At 41.0% G+C, this 17,153-nt stretch overlaps 1 protein-coding gene across 2 annotated transcripts in view; it reads left to right on the plus strand.

Moving 5' to 3' along the window:
- SCAPER (S-phase cyclin A associated protein in the ER) overlaps positions 1-17,153 on the plus strand; it is a 136,209-nt gene that overhangs the window by 68,677 nt on the left and 50,379 nt on the right. For both annotated transcript variants that reach the window (XM_041427672.1, XM_041427671.1), the window contains exon 23: positions 536-662. In XM_041427672.1, coding sequence (XP_041283606.1) covers positions 536-662 — 127 coding nt within the window. The remainder of the gene's footprint in view (positions 1-535; positions 663-17,153) is intronic.

Genomic DNA, 17,153 nt, shown 5'->3' on the forward strand with positions numbered 1-17,153 from the left:
GTGTGTGTCTACATCACTCCCACCTCTGCATTTTGTCTTCATTACTGACCCTTGTTAATAAAATGCCCTTTCTGAGGTAGGTTGCAGAACCATTGCTTTTCCCTTATTCAAATAACCCTGAAGAGCCATTTCTTTTATGATGCCTATAAGAAATCAGCCAAGTGGTCCTGCTGTTCCATTTCCCTTATTCATCTTAAATAGGGTGAAATAATTTGAAAATGAGGATGGCAAAAACTAGGAGGATGAGCTGTGGAAGGGGAATAGGGAAACAGCAGAAACAAATGTAGCTAATAAAGCACCTTTCTGGCTGTACTGCTCACTCTATATCTGTCCTGTTTCTTTGAAAAAGTAGATAGTGAAATGTCACTCCAAGCTGACAGTATCTCCTTGGATGTTTAGCAAGCTGATCAGAATAGATGATAACAATCATTAACATATATTTTCATGATTCCTTCACTGTTACCAGAGGTTCATTACAAAGATGTAGGTTAATAAGGCACTTTTTGCTTTAACTGCTCTTTGTTTTCTGTTGAAGGTTACAGCGATTAGCAAAAGACCTTCTGAAGCACCTCCAAATGCAGGATAGCTGTTCCTTGGGGAACCACAAAGTTCCTGGTCTGGACAGGACCTTAGGAGAGATCTCTCGGATTCTGGAAAAAGAGGTATTGTGACTTATGATTGACCTAGAAATTGTTTTGCCCTCAAATCTCATCAGTGTGGATTTGGGAATCTTTAATGTGAGATGTTGAAGAATAAATGACCTCTGTGTAACAAGCAGTGTCTGCTATAACACTTTTCACTTTTTCCCCCTGTATTTTCATGAGGATTGTTTTTAACCTGGGTCACTTCAGTCATCTAGCTTGTAGTGCTTACCCACAAACAGCTTTTACAATGAGGGCCCAAACCAATTAGCAGAAAACAGAGGAAAGAATTGGATCCAGGTTTGCTGGAGCACCGATCTGTTGAATTTTGCCAGAGTTCAGCAGAGTCAGTGGGTCTTCACTGGAGGAGGAAGGTATGATGGGCATGTGTGTGGGTTATTTCTATGGTTTTGACTTTTTTAAAGTGATATGATTGCAGAGCATGTTTTACTTTATGGTAAATGTTGGATTTTTTTTTTTAATTCATAGCACTGCATTTGCATCTTTTTTCCTATTTCCTTGTTGTCAGTCTGCTGCCACAGTGCTTTCTGACTTGCAGTGTGGTTTTTTGCTCCATTAAGACCACAGTATTTGGGTTTTCAGCTGGAACATTATGTTCTGCTCTCTCTTCAACCACTAGAAAATACTTATCTTTCTTATCTGTAATCAAGACATAATGAAAATTAGTTCTGGAAGAAACCAAATTAATGAAATCTGAGGAGGGGATTGCATCATTGTGGTTCAGAGTTGATGTTTGTGAAAATGAGAGCTCTGCTTGATGCTTTTCACAGCTTGGTCAGTGTGGAGAACACAATTGTTAATGGCATATGCTTTTAAATGCTGGAGGCTGCCTGAGATGCACGGGCTCCTCACCTGTTTTCTGGGGGTGCCTTGGAGCTGCTCATCAAGCTTAAGAGTGTGTTTGAAAGAGTTGTGCCATTTTCACATTTTACAGTGCTTCCATTAATTATTGAAAAACTCATTTTTTATTGATTTCAAAATAAAGAAATCATGTTGTTGCATGACTATGATGAGAAGATGAATCTGTTTGAAAGTTATCTAGATAATCCTTGGAAATTCTTTGGAATGTGGAGTTGTATCCAGGCTTTTTACTAGTAGTCATCTGCTGAGATTTTTTAAAATGAGATGTGAATTGCAGCTAAGTGTTACTCATTAATTGCTTACATGGTTTTGCTGGCTGTTGAGTCTGCAGTGGGGAATTAAAAACTAAATTTGATAGTATTCATAGACATGGGTTATTTTGTTGTTGATTTGGGGTTTTACCCCCAAAACATTTAGCTCCCACTGGAGAAGTATTTTTCTATCTGAGTGTCCTGATCAATAAGGTCAGGAGGGATTGATTTCAGTAACCATTGCAGTGTTTACAGCTCAGATCATACATGGTCATTTGCAGGAGGGGATGGGAATTCTCTTGTTAACCTGTGAGTTAGAAATCCACAGACACATCTTACATGTCAGTGGGCACTGAAAGAGCCCTGATGGTGTCAGTCATGGGCTGAGAGGAGGAGACTGACACTGTTAATTGAATTTCCCTGGAGAGCATAAAAATATAACCTAATGTGGGGGGAGGAAGGGGGAGTAGGAACCACACAAGCTGTCAGTGTGTGTGAGCTGATAACATTGATTTACCCTTGCTAATGGCCTGGCTTGAATAAAGAATTGCCCTGAGGGAGGACAGGGTTCACTACAATAGATCCTTGCCACTTACTAGAAATTCTTCTTACTCACAAGAAGTCCTGCAAAACTATTACAAAATATAATTGATCCAAAACCCCTCTTTTCATTCATACTGTGAAACATTGGATTTTTCTTTTGTTAATAGTTTGCACTGCCTGAAAAATTTATGTATTCAGGCTCACCAGGGAAAAAATGACTGGTTTAAATTTACAGATCACGAAATAAATTGCTGAGCTGGTGTTTGTAGCAGTAAATAAGAAAAATATATACCATTAAATTTCTCAACAGAAGGAAGGGTTATTCAGCTCATTAGAAATTCCATGACTGTGCTAAAACAGCCTGAAAGGGTGGGGTGTAATATTTATGCAAATTTGAATCACAAAAAAAGCCACACACAAGATTTGTGACCCTGTCTCAATGGGATTTGCCTCCAGGTAAAATCAGATCACAATAACAATTTCTGTTTGGACTTAGCCTTCATCTGATGTGTTCCACTATACTGAATAAGGCTTTCTCTCACTTCTGAACCTCTTTCATGGTTGAGAACATTCTAGGGTGCTGCATGCCTGCATGGTTATGGTGGTCACACTTGCTCTCGTTTCTGCCTTCGTACTCTGCTGGACACAGCACATTCTGCACCTGGGGCCAAGTGATTCCACTAATACAGCAAGAAGTGCTTGTTTAATGCAGTTTGAAAGGTTTATATATCCTCTAGATAGTCATATTTGAGAAATCTCTCTCAGGCAAACATGCGTCTTAACCACTGTGTATTTTGGAGTCCTGGCTGTTTATTGTAGCACCTTGCCTGCTCCTCATTCTCACTGCAGCTGGATCCCTGTGCAGCACAGCATATTTTGGGTGCTAACACATTAAAGAGATGTGCTTTGCTTTGCTTCAAGTGGTTGTTAGATCTCCAGACACTTCCTGATGTGCCCACATTGGCTTAGTTGGATAAAGCTCTACAAAAAGCAGGAGCTTTGTGTCCAGTGCTGGAAAAGGATTTGTGAAGAATAAGCAAATTGAAGTGCAGGTTTTGAGGATCTGACTTGGAGTGTGGCCATTAGCTTCATGAAACATGTGGCTCACGTGCCTTTAAATTAAATATGCATAAGAGGTACTCTAAAGTCATAACCCACCATATGGTTCCAGTTTTAAATAGGTTTGTGTCCCTCCAGCCATGTGTTGGTAGGAGGCAAGGAGCACAAATCCTGATGTTGTGTATGCCTGGAGTGCTGTTCCCCAGGTGTGTCCAGGCAGTGGTGCTGCTGCTTTGGGTGTGCTCTGGATTATTGGAAAGTCCTTGGGTTTGTGTATCTCACCCTTTCTGGCAGAAATCCTGGAAGGGAGCTGTATTCACTTTCACCTCTACTTTGTTTAAAAGGACATTAGGAAAACAAACACAAACAGAGCCACAACAGCAGAATGCATGCAAATGTTACCAGAAAGCCCTGGCCTGAGGTTGGCAGATGTCATGTGGGACTCTTCAAGCTCTTAGTAAGATCTGATAACCCTCCGTTTAAGATCTCCTTTGAATGGGCCTTTGATGCTAAAAGAAAAACTCTTGCAGAAGGCAGAGTTGATGTTTGAAGTGGCAGGGCTAGAGCACTTGTCCTGCCACGATTCTTTTGATTTTATGCATGTTCATTCCTCGATGGACTAATTCTACCCATCCATGACCGAGGGCAGCCGTGTGTTCCAGATGCACAAGGAGTCCCACAGTGCCTGCTCGAGCTGCCTTCAGCACTCCCACAGAAATGTCCTGTCACGGGGAGCTCTCAGGAGCCAGGGTATTGAGGGCAGTATAACCTGTTAGTGTGACTGCAGCTACAGGTTTGACTTGCTTATGCTTATATCATTTATTTCCCTGTTATGTAAAGAGGTGAGATTTCCTGATTTAAAACTTTCCTGATTGAAAATATCTACTGATTAAAATATGTCTGCTGCATAGACATTAGGCCCTGAGCTGACTGAAGTACATACATTTCTAAGGTTGTGACCCCGACCTGGGTCAGAGGTCACTGCCTCTCAGATGGTCATCCTTGCACTTGCCAACAGAACATCCCTTGCCTAAAGTTCTTCCTAAAATTTGTTCATAGAGGGGGGGGTGTACCTTCAGGTTTTAAAAGTCCTACTTTTAAATGTTGGAAGTGTCCTGTGTGGTTTTGGATAGGCCTGTTCTTGGCAGACACTTACTCTGGGGGACACGCAGGCTGTTGCCATTGAAGGGATGGTGACAGCAGCTGAGGGCAGTGGCCTTTTCACCTGGCTCAGCTGCAGCTAAAACACTGCAGTTAAATCACTCCAGCTAAATTTGTACAGCACTTACATGTGACATTCAGGCAAGCCCTTAATGTGTCTGTTCTCCATCTGACTGGGAATATGGCACGCAGATTCAGTAGGATTCTGAGGGAACCTCATGATTTTTGGAATTCAGGGTTAAGTTAATCTGCTTAAATGGAATTGCTTTTATATGATGCTTCTTGCTGATCACTAGTTTGAAAAAGATCTCCTCCACCACAGGAGTGATAAGGTTTCTTTAACTGAGTGGTTTGACTGCAGCTCTCCCAGCTCTGCTGCTGGGGACAGGGCTGCAGCAGCAGGGTGCAGGTTTGATCAGTGGCCCAGCACAAACACTACAGCTGAGGTTCCCATGTAGGCACAAGACACAAAGTCCTACAAACAGGATTTCACTGCTTCTGCTTGTAAAACTTACTATGATTTTGGATGGGTTTGAGGATAGCTGTGTCCCTGTTCTCCTTCAGGCTCTCTACGTGCTGTAAAAGTCTCAGTAAATAATAGTGAGTGCAAAATAAATTGTTGAAGTGTTGAATTAAAAGGGAACCACAAAATAAAACAGGAGACTTTTAATAAATTGGGCCACAGTGCTTATATTTGCTTACCAGCTCTCTTCATGCAAATCTACAAGCAGCTGCCTTTGAATTGGCTGAGTTTAAGTATGATTATTTACATTACTAATTCAGAATAATATTCTTACTGGAAACAGATTTCGGGGGAAAATATACTTCCATAGAGAAGGCTATAGTTTTGTAACTGAAAAATGTGTGAATATGAGCTAGTAATTGACTGCAGTGGTTTAATCCTTTTTCTAGAAAAAGGGTCTCCATGCTCATGATCTCTAAGACATGCTCTCTCAGCGACCGTTAATGGTTTGTTTTGTGTCAGGCAATGTTTTTGGGTTTGGGATTTTTAGAGAGATTTTTCAGCCTCCTGTTTGAGCAGTGGTGATGTCAGTTATTTACATTTCAGTAAAATGTTTGTCGTAGCTTTCAAATACATGGGGGCTGTAGACAGACAGTGTTTATCGCATTGTAAAGACTGTCAGAAATGGCTGGCTCTAACAACACACTCAGGCCCTGTATTTATGTTTTATTCTCTAAACTGTTGGGCCCATTGGGGATGGTGACCATAGCCAGGGTGAAGAGGGACAGTCCCCCCAATAATACAAACTCTTCATCATGAGAAACAGAAACAAAAAAATTGAAATCTGTTGGAGAACTAATGTATGGAACACAAGCAGCATTAAATGGAACATGGGATAAGTTTCTTCAAATATCTCTACAGAGATTTAAAATTGCCCTGTGTGTGTATATGTGTGAGTGTGTGTATATAAATATATATATGACATATATATACAGACAAAATAGATTTTAGAAGCAAAATACTTTGTTATAAAGACCCGGTGTTGTTGCTTAAAGTGTATTTAAGAATACAGTGAGAATTGTGATTCCCAAACTCTTGCACATTTAATGTTGGTGCTGCAGATATTTGCACCTAAGGAGCTGTGTGTTCCTAGTGTAGCAGAGTGGTATGGCCTTCAAAGAGAGAATTGCCAGCCTGTCACCATCTTACATAAGTCAAAAAAAAAGCATCATGTATAAAAAGAGTGAAAATTACAGTCCTAGTGAATTTACCTTAATCATGAACCAGTGGCTTGACTCACATTGTATTTTGTGATCTCACATATCTCCATGCATGTGCACACAGGCACAGTTTCTGTATATAATGTAAAACACGTTATTCTCTAGAGCCTCGCAGCGGATTCATTTCTTAGGCTGACTGAGGATTTAAAAAGTTACCTTTGGGCATTATTGTAGCCGTGAGAAGTGTGACTGGCAGGTTTGTGAGCGGGGGTGCTCCTGGCACGGTGGCTCTGGGTCAGCCCGTTGCTGTCCCTGTGTCCTCCGCACCTGCTCTCCACTAGAGGACACCACTGGCAGAAGCAGCAGCGATCCTTTGAATCCTTGCGAGTCATAAATCTATTTAGAAGTAGAATTTTTCTCTGTCAACAGGTTCAGACACCATTGTGCTTGGAAATCACACAGCTCTTTCTCCTGCTAAGCTGCTTACAGCAGCTGTCTCCTGGTGTGGGAGCACATGGGAATTACCTGGATAATCGCTGAGCCCTGACAAAACTTAAACCTGCAGTCACACAGGGAATTCATTCTGCAGAAAAAGGGGAAGTACATGTATGCACAGCACTAATTCCACAAGGGAACAGCTGTGTGCCCGCAGTCCAAGGGCACCCTGGGGAGCCGGGCTGTTGGTGCTGTCCTGGCATGGCAGGGGGCAGTGAGCACACCGGGCTGTCCGTCTGTCTGTCTGCCAGGGCAGCGGCAGCAGGGCTGAGCTGTGCCGCAGAGGCACGTCCAGAGCTGGGCTGGAGGCTTCCAGAGCTGGGCTGGAAGCACATCCAGAGCTGGGCTGGAGGCACGTCCAAAGCTGGGCTGGAGGCACATCCAGAGCTGGGCTGGAGGTACATCCAGAGCTGGGCTGGAGGCACGTCCAGAGCTGGGCTGGAGGCACGTCCAGAGCTGGGCCGGAGGCACGTCCAGAGCTGGGCTGGGATCAGCTGTAGGTCCCAAGGCTGCTCCCCTCCACCTCCCCCTGCAGAGCCGTGCTGCTGTCACGGGGCAGCCGCTGCCTTTCTCTCCTGTGTCTTTTGGCCACGTGAAGATTTTCATGCGCAGTGCACTGGTTTACACCAAAAAGCCTTCTTTGATACCAGGCAGTGGGCATTTCCTAGCCAAAGTTTTAAAAAACAAGATAAACACCCCCATGACACTGTAACTGTGCTTTCATCCTTACAGGTTTTGTTCTCTGTGAAAGTAATTGATGCTCTTATTTGTTAAAATGAGAAGTTAAAACTTTAAGGTTCATTTTAGCTAGACGTATGATGTATTTCTATGCAAATAGTGGATTAATATTTTGATCCATCCATTAATTTTTCAACTCAGCATACTCCTGCAGTAGCCTGTTCCAAAGCTACAATGATGTCACATGAAGGGAAATAATTAATCAAATGTAAAGCTGAATTATAACTGTTTAAAAACAATTTAAAGTTCAAAATCCAAACATTAGGAAGGGTATTGAATTGCAAAACATCAAAATAAGTTTTAAAACAAAACTTTTTTTAAAGTAAAAAACAAGTTTAAACAAAAAAGTTTTACCAGCTAAAACTAGATTTTGGACCTTTGGAACTTTGTATATTGCCACTGAAAATCTAATAATTTTGCCAACACAGAAAGTAACATAGGGAATTCTGTATTTATGCTTCCTTTGTTGTGTTAAGTACAGAACCTCAATTGGAGCATGAACTCCAGGAAGGATAAAGCAGATAGAATTGTTGGAAAAGACAACATGTAAGTAACCCTCCTCAAAATTAATGCATTTCTTTAAAGCCTGTAACAGTAAGAATTACAGAATTTTATGTCTAGGTGATCATCACTGGGTGCCAGTGATGCACAGTGCCACTCAAACACAGCTTGAAGAAGGTTTAGCAGTGTTCAAAGCCTGGACTATCATCACTGTCCTGTAAGCTCCAGTTTATCTGCAGTGGTCCAGGCTGCTGTTGGAGTAGAAACATCCCCTTCTGTATCAACTGCAGCAGCAGATTTGATAGTCCCAGCATAGAGGCAGTGGGCAAGCACAGCAGGAGCTCTGTGGACAGCATTTCCCACCCCAACAGCCTTTTCCTGTCACTGCCTGGAAGAAGTCAACAGGTCAGGTGTGTGTTGTGTGCTGCAGGTTGGGCAAGGCAGCTTTATCTCATCAATAATTCCTTTGCCCAGAGTTTCTGTAATCTGTGGATTAACCTTTACCCCAAGATGAACATATAAATAGGAACTTGTTACTAGGGGTCAGTCACAGAATATTTTTTAACTTGTTTGCTGGAAATGGTATTAAAAGGCAAGTTGAGTTCACAGATAAGCTCTGCAGTGTTCTTATTCCAAGATTATTGGGAGGTTAATTTCTCACAGTGGGTGTAGTTGAGAACTGCTGCAGGATGTAATTAAATGCTGTCAGCTTCCAGTGTTGTACTAATTGTGGCTTTTTTTGCTGTCAAATCAGGCTCCCTCTCCATATGTCCTCTCCCACATAATTTCAGTATCTTCACTTTGTCTGGATTGCACTGGCTGGCATAGTCTGGGTTCAGCAGAAATCAGCTGCTTTGCAGTGGCTGACAGCTCTCAGCAGTGCCCTGTCAGATTCAGTGTTCAGAGAGACCTGACTTGCCTGCTCACTGGGCACTTCATTGTCCAATAAATGTTGAGAGAGGACAGGACAAGATTATATAATTTTGCTTTCTGTTTACTTATTTGGGAAATTTTATTTTTGAGATTAATCAGAAAAAGTCAAATTAGCTTCAGCTAATGGAACCATCTATGGAGCTCTCTTATTATTGTTCCTCTTATTAAAACTCTATTGTTGCTTTCCTCCTCTAATTGATGCACTTACTAGAGGCCCTGTTATTTATAAATAGACCAAACATTTATTTTTAATAAGCACAAGTTCTGCAATGCTCAGAACATGTCTCTCAGGACATCTGTGAGGGTAATTCTTACTTTTCCAAGCAATATTGTGTGTTTCCTGTAATGCTGCTTGGCGTGGCTGAAAGCCACGGAATTCACTGGTTTACCTTTACCTGTCTTTCTTTTATGGCTTTCACTGACTCTTGTGGCTTCACAGTTAGGATTGTGAGGGTCCTGTCCTTGTCAACAGAAGTACAACAGGGTGCCTCTCTGGGACTTCGCTGCTAAACTGAAAAGCCACTGCAGAGCTTGGAAGGAGATTGTGTAAATAAGGCTCATCCTGTTCTAGATCATCCAGTGAGTCAGTCAGGAGTCCTGTTGAATTTGGTGTGACCTGACAATGTGGGCAGATGTTAGCAAGCAGAAAAATGAGTTAAGTATATGATGGCATAGAGAGAAATTAGGTTTATGTGCACAGGATGTTTAGTGTTTTCAGGACAGGCCTAAGAATCAATTTTTAGTATTGGTATTGTCCCTAGGCCTCAACAAATTTTGGGTTGCTTGTCAATGGTAGACTTTCAGAGGGGATAGTCCAAAATGCCTCTTCTTTTATTTTTGGTACAGTTAAAAAATAAGGTGAGCCTCATTTTTTATGTTGCATTTGAATGCTGTATCAAGTGCTTGTTTTTTCACCCTTTTGCTTGTTAGATACATGGTAGACTTTCAGAGAGGATAGTCCAAAATGCCTCTTCTTCTTTTATTTTTGGTAAGGTGAGCCTCATTTTTTATATTGTATTTGAATGCTGTATCAAGTGCTTGTTTTTTCACCCTTTTGCTTGTTAGATATTTGTCCTCCTGTGTGCTGAATCCAGGCTGTGAAGTTGCAGTTGGCACAGCTGAGCTGTGCAGGTAACAGCCAGCATTTGCCAGATGCTCAGGGCCAGAGGCACCTCTCCATGGGCCAGAGCAGGGCTGAGCTGCTGCAGGGGGGGCACCTTCCCCAGGCCCCTTTGCCAGGGAACTCTGCTCCTGCTGAGGAAGCACAGACACAGCGGCTGCCTTTCCCCTGAGGCTCCAAAATCGCCTTTCAGGCACAGAATGTGCCCTTTGCTGGGCAGGACAAGGTGCATGGAGTGTTTGCCAGGGCCTCCCTGCTGGGGCTTTAACCCACAAGCAGTGCAGGAGAGAGAAATGGATACAAATACAAGAGAGAGACTCCTGGATGTGAATGAATGCCTCCCTCCGATTCAAACGACACTTACCCAGTTCTGGCTCGTGTTTTAATCCTTCACCAGTTTTTCATTGATATTCAGTTGTTGAAATGATATTGTGGGTGGATTCACTTATTTTTGAGAACCCGTTTGAGGTTTACATGTGGAGTGGGGGGTTATTATAACACTAATTTCACTCAGAGAAGTGTTACAGGGAGCAAAATTGCTTATTTTAATAGAAAATACTCTTTTGGTGTACTCTCCAGGGATTTTCACTGTATAAAGTCTGGAGAACTACTCAAAGAATGTAGGTTTTCTACAGTCACAAATGTGTCCATGGTTGTGTATGTGCATGTAGATATATACTTGTGTATTTATTTAAAGGGAGGGGAAAGGTGGAAAAAAAAGAAGCCAGCACAATATTCAGTTGTCTGGTTTGTTTTTCTAAGCAGGCTTTGAACTGCATTTCTTAGCCCCTGGCATTTTAGATAGAATCTTCAAACACTAGATAAAAGGAAAGAAAAAAATTCTTAAGATGGATTTTACTATATTTTGCTAATTAGTTATTATTTCTTCCATCAATGAACAGTTTAGAATAGAGTTGCACAAGTGTGTTCTTTCAGAAATAGCAGTCAGCATGTTTCAAAGTATTTGGTTCCATTCAGAAATAATTTCTTCTGAAATACTTTAGTTCCTGAAGTCTGTTCAAACGGGCTCTCCAGATCAGCTTCTGATTTGGACATTCTGCAGGACCAGCAGAAAACCTTCTTTGGGTTAAGGAAGGAAAAATAATTTTTTAAAATTTCCTTTTTAGTCTTCATGAAAATATTTATTTTGGAGGTTTGTCTTTGAGGAAGGGTCTACACCAGAGTATTTCAGTTAGTTAAAAAATTTCAAATACTCAAAATGGTCTAAAGTCACATAGAGCAGAGATAGCAAAGCTGGCATTAAATCGTTTCAGCTGTTGAAGCTCGGCATTATTTCTGATTCTGCTCTACTTATTAACTAATAATAATAATACTTTAACAGGAGAAATGTATGGAAGGGAGTACTTTGGTCCAGGACATTGGATTTCACCCAATAACTCTTGCACCAAATTAATAAATTATGATTTAACTGGGATCATATTTTTCTAGGTGATAATCAGGTTTGATTTAAAAACTTTAAATGATTGAGAGTTGACTATATATGCTAAGTATATTATGCTCATCATTAATTACTCTTGGCATTTAAAAAAACCATTTTATTCTCACCTGAATTAATTTGGTTTCAGCTTCCAAACATCAGCTGTTCCTGTGTATTATCAGACATCTTCCCATTCAGGTCCTTCCACCATGTTATCCCAGCATTTTTTTTTACTCTCCCCAGCATAAACTAAGTGGCACTTCTGTCGTGCCTCCTGGTGAGACAGCTTTCCTGACCTCTGCTGCTCCACAAGTGCTGTGCTTTGCCAGTGCCCTGTGCAGGGGGGAGCAGCAGTGCAGGGCTCCTTTCTCTCCTGGAATATTGAACACACAACCCAAAAGCTGTTGCAAAGCAGTGCTGGCCTTATTTCCCTCTGTGTTACTTAGTGTTACCCGCTGACTTGTATAAATTCAGCAGCAGTTTGGCTTTATTTCTGAAGCACACAGTTCACATTGTGCGACTGCTTTAATGAGTGCAACAAAAGCCATCTCTGTGTTACTTAGTGTTACCCACTGACTTGTATAAATTCAGCAGCATTTTCCCCCAGTTTGGCTTTATTTCTGAAGCACACAGTTCACATTGTGCGACTGCTTTAATGAGTGCAACAAAAGCCAGCCAAGTACCAGCACAGGCCAGTTGGCCTTTTCATGTGTTTCTTTGTTGGTCACATTGGGTAGGATGGGGCATATGTGTAAATCACTCTTTTTGAGCTGTGTGTATTTTTCTGTACCAAATGTCAGGTAATGAGATGAAAACTTTATATTGAACTTTCTATTTAGTCTGCTCATTTTCGAATTTGCCAAAAATACTTGTGTCCTCGGGTAAGTGGTGCTTCCGAGGGTGCCACAGATGCCAAACCCTGATAAAATCTACCCTATCTTGTTAATGAACACACAAACAGTTGTTCCCCATCTGCTGCCTCTGTCTGAAAGGTTAGGAAGCCCTTCCTTCTTGATCACAAAGGACATAATTATTGTCTGTAGAGGAGTCAAGTACAAAGACAGTCCATCCAGTCTGACCGCTGCTACACTGCAGGCCACCAAAGATTAACAGCTGCTTCTCCTTTGATTAGGTTAGGTAATAACAGTTACTTTAGTTAATAATTGGATGGATTCCCAGGCCATGTAATTCAGGTTTAGGCTGTCATTTTTTGCTGGCATGTAGCTGAACTGTATTATTGGAACAGAGCCTGTAATCCTATTAGTCAGTTGTCACTCAAGCCATAGGAGAGAAGGCAAATTCAGATCCATTAAGGTGTTGTAACAGGTAGGTAAATAAGTCAGCCATGCTTGGCCACTGTGCAGTGAGCTGTCTTGATTGTTTGTCCTTTTTTAAGAATTAATTTTACATTTTTAAGTATGTTTAATTCATAATTAATCCATAAAATGGTTACATGGTTTGTCTAATTTATCACGGTTTCTGTTTACTGTGTCACATGCATTAGTGTACATACTCCTCCCACTAAGTTACTTGATTCATTCAGTGTTCTGCCTAAATTAGTGGCTGTAGGCTTCAAATGACAAGTTTATAATGGTCCAGAGATTAAATACATGCTTCCTGTCGCATCATCTGGGTTGGTTTTCCTCCTGTGCAAACATGACCACTGTAGTTCCCAGCGATGGACTTGGGAGGGATAAGGAAAACAGGCTCTTTTCATGGGTTGGGTTTGAGTGCTGTGTCTGCTGCTCTCAGGAACTGCATCTCTGTTTTTGTTTTCCTAATGTTTAAGACACATCTAGGTATCATCCCTAAGGCTTTTGTGCCTCCTCATCTCGTTAAAAAATGCAGAGATGACAGTGATAATCATTTTTGCCTACTTGTTCATTTGTCTCTGCTCTCCTGTGTCACCAGGTAACTTTAGAGCACAGAAATCCTATTGTGTTTAAAAATCAAAGTGTTATAAATGTTATTTGAATAGCTGTGAATTTCTGAAAATACATATTAACAAATCAAATCACACTTTAAAAACAATGTATTAAAACATGTTTATATATTTTCTGTTGTTCAAGGAACATGGATCCCACAGTATCTATTGCAGAATAACCCTCCCAATCTAAATGTGCAGCTACTCAAAGAACAGTGAAATTATGAAATAGGTTTCATAAACAGGAAAGCTAAATAATTTGGGAGGCCGTGTTGGAAGTTTGGAGGCTCCTTTCAAGCAGCAAAAACATGTAGTGCTGGTTTATGCTCTTTTCAAATAGGGATTTAATATTTATTCCCTGTAGGTTCTATCTGTTTTCATACTCAACTTGATGCCTAATCTGCTCAGAGCTTTGGGTGCTACCAGAATAAAAGTTGTGGTTACCTGAAAGGGTCTTTCATTCTGACACAGGTTCTGGCAGAGATCAATTTAAATGAGAAAATATGTGAGCAAGGGCTCTGAGTAACTGAGATGCCTCAGTCCACTTCTTTTGAATCCCTCTTGCAATATGTATCAGCTAATGTAAAGCTTTAGCACTTCTGGACGTCATCTTTTCAAGGATGTTAGTTCATTTTTCAGAGAAAGACAAATTGGGTAAGATGTCTTGCTCACGTATTTTTATGATCCAAGAAAGATTTCTTTAGATGAGTATAAAAATACTTAAAATTTGAAAATTGCCTTAAGTAGGAATTAATTCAGACATATTTTTAAAGAATTTGGTGTGATTTGGCTGCTTCAGAGATAGAATGACAGTATGTTTCAGCCCTAGGGAGGTTCCTTTATAACACCTCCCAGTACCAGGTCTTGGCATGGGTGGCTCAGGGATGATTTCTTTTTCCAGGGTTTCCCCAGTCCCACGGTGCTCACCCTGCAGACCTCAGCAGTGCAATATTCAAGTGACTCTTGTGCTCCTTTGTGGGCAGGGCACATTTTGCTTTCAGCTCCTATAGCCAAGCTCCAGGAGCTGTGCCTGATCCTGGGATTCCTGAGAGCTGGACACTCGGGTGGGACCAAGGTCACTCAGACACGCCAGAAACCAGCAGCGACTTCAGCATCAACATTGCCTTCCAGGACATGGATTAGAAGCCCTGGAAGTTGTCCATCTTACAAGAATCACTGGAGAGAAATACATTAAATGTGCTAAAAGCCATGTCTCCCTATGTGGCAGTTTTACAGACCTCTGTGAGCACAGGTAACAAATAGAGCGCTCATGGATCTTCCCCAGCTTTGCTGCTGGTTGTATCTTCCTTTTACTGAAGCCTCTCCCTCTCTTCCATGCACATCATTAGGGATTTATTTTCATTCATAAGCATCAAAATGCTAATGAATTTTTATGAGTAATCTAGAAAGAGGAGTGATAGGACATGTAGCTAAATCATATAAAATCAGAAGAAATTACAGACTCCCTTCTGCTTGGTAGAAAACTGTAGTTGTAACAGAAGTTTTTAGAAGGCAGATTTGTATTTTGACAAGTAGACTTGTATTTTAGTAAAGTATTAGACAAAAGTGAACCAGGTGCTCTGAAAAAAGTCTGTCTATAAAACAAGTGATGCTCCAGATCGAAATGGAAGGAGAACACATAGGAAATGAAACAGCTTTAAAAGATTTATGTATTTTTAAAATAGATCTGTGAAAACCTCCCCTCAGATTAGGGAGACGTTGTTGTTTGTTTCAGTGTGACTCTATTGACTGATCAGGGTAGGGGGAGGTTCCTTTCTGGACACTTCATTACCGGGTGCTTTTGGAGAAAAGAGGAGATCTGCAAACAACAAAAAAAAAAAAATCACAAGTAAGAAAAGTTCACATGAAAAAATATAAAAGGGTATAAAAGGTTGAGTTAAGCATTAAATAGAACATGGAGTTGATAAAGCCAAGTAGGAAAAGGAAGCAGTGTACGAGCTCAAGAATGGAGCAGTTGCTGAGGGAACAAACAAAATGAATGCAATAAGTCAGATATAACTCAGAGTAATGGGATGAAATAGAGAAAGGGCATATTTGGTCTGAATGACAGGAAAGACTTCTTGCCACAAGAGCTAATAGGTTGTGGCATAATATCCCATGAGAAATAGGGATAGTGAGAAGTGGCAAGTGCTGGGCACATTTGGAGCTGGAGAAGCACTGAGAGATAAATCAGCAGTGTCAGAGCCCTGGCTGCTGTGCTGCACAGCCCCCTCTGAGCTCTGAGCTCCTGCTCTGCACTGCCAGGCTCTGCCCATTCCCAAGGAAAGGCACCCTGCAAACAACAGCATCTCTCTTACACCTGGGGGGTTCAGCCAAAGCGAGCAGGGGAGGGTGAGGAAGGCCCTGGGCTCTGTCTGGGGGTGTGCAGCACTGGGCAAGCAGGGTAGGAGGAGCTCTGAGAGCTGTGGCTGGGAGCCAAGGTGCTCAAATAAAGTCAATAAGGATGAGTTATGGCAGGACTGTTCCTTCACTCTTTGGGTCTTTATGGCTCTAGCAGGAGTCGGTGGAAAGTGTTATTGGGAGCCAAGGGAGCTTAAGGAGGCAGGGGCTTGGGGTTTTTTTAGATGGGAGGAAGAGGAAACAGAGGAAGAATATATGAGTGAAACTCAAAAAATAACTCTGCAGTTAAGGCACATTTACTGGGCTCACTGGGCTAAAATTAACTGCTAGAAATGATGCTTATCAGCTAACCTGTAGGAAACCACTGGTTGGTTTTCTTCACTGCTTGGTGAGTTGGCATACACATTTGCACTCATTTGAGGCCAGTTATTCCTTGGAAGATAAATCTTTTGGTTGTCTAAAAATTTAAATGCACTTCATATTAATTGTGGAAAACACTTCCTTCTTGAATATCTGACTTCTGTGAATAGCTTTTCTGTAGCTTGTAAATTAAATACAATGTAGTCAAGCAAAGTTGCATGATTTAAATAAAAAGTGAGATATGTGCTTCTGTGTGCAATGTCTGATCTCACAGGGAAAAATGTTGCCCGTCTAAATCATATTGCAGCTGCTCAATTATTTTTGTAGTTGTTCAAATAAATATTTTATTGTTGGAGTTATTAGGAGTTTTTTTCTGTTATGCAGTCTGTTACAGTAGAATACTTTCTTTATAGACTAGTAATAATCATGTTTATAGAGGATTTCCCTTTTTTGCCCATATATGAAGTGCTTGCAACACTGGGGGGAAAAAGAAGAAATTCTTTCTTATTAACTAGTATATCATCATCATCATCACTGACAAAATCAAGATGATCAAATACAAACTGCCAAAAAACTATACAAGATCAGCAGCTTAGAAGTAGAGAATAGGAAGATTTCACTTGCTTTATTTTAAACAGAGGACATTAAACTAATTTTGTAGGAAAGGACAAGAGTGTAAGTTCTAAAGTACTGGATCTGCTGCAGCAAAAGCCCAGTCATTTGCAAACTGTGAGAATAATGATAGGATGGTAATTATGTGCAAGTTCTAAGTGGATACCTCAGAAAAGGGATCTGCCTAAGCTATTTTGTGCATAGTCATAAACCAGGAGGTTGTCTTCTGTTGGAAAAGTTTGTAAAAAGGAGGAATTACCCATCTGGAGATTGTCTGTATTTTTAAAATCATACAAAGCAGCACAGTTCCAAAGGTAATAGCAACAGATAAAGGTGAACTTTAATAAAGTCCCTTTAATTGTATGGCTTACAGGAAATATGGTATTCAAGTGTATTACCTGTGTAGTACTGGGTATGTGGATATGATAATTGAAACATAACACCTGAGGGT

Source organism: Onychostruthus taczanowskii, unplaced genomic scaffold (assembly GCF_017590055.1).
Source record: "Onychostruthus taczanowskii isolate IOZ18803 unplaced genomic scaffold, ASM1759005v1 scaffold118, whole genome shotgun sequence".
NCBI lineage: Eukaryota > Metazoa > Chordata > Aves > Passeriformes > Passeridae > Onychostruthus > Onychostruthus taczanowskii.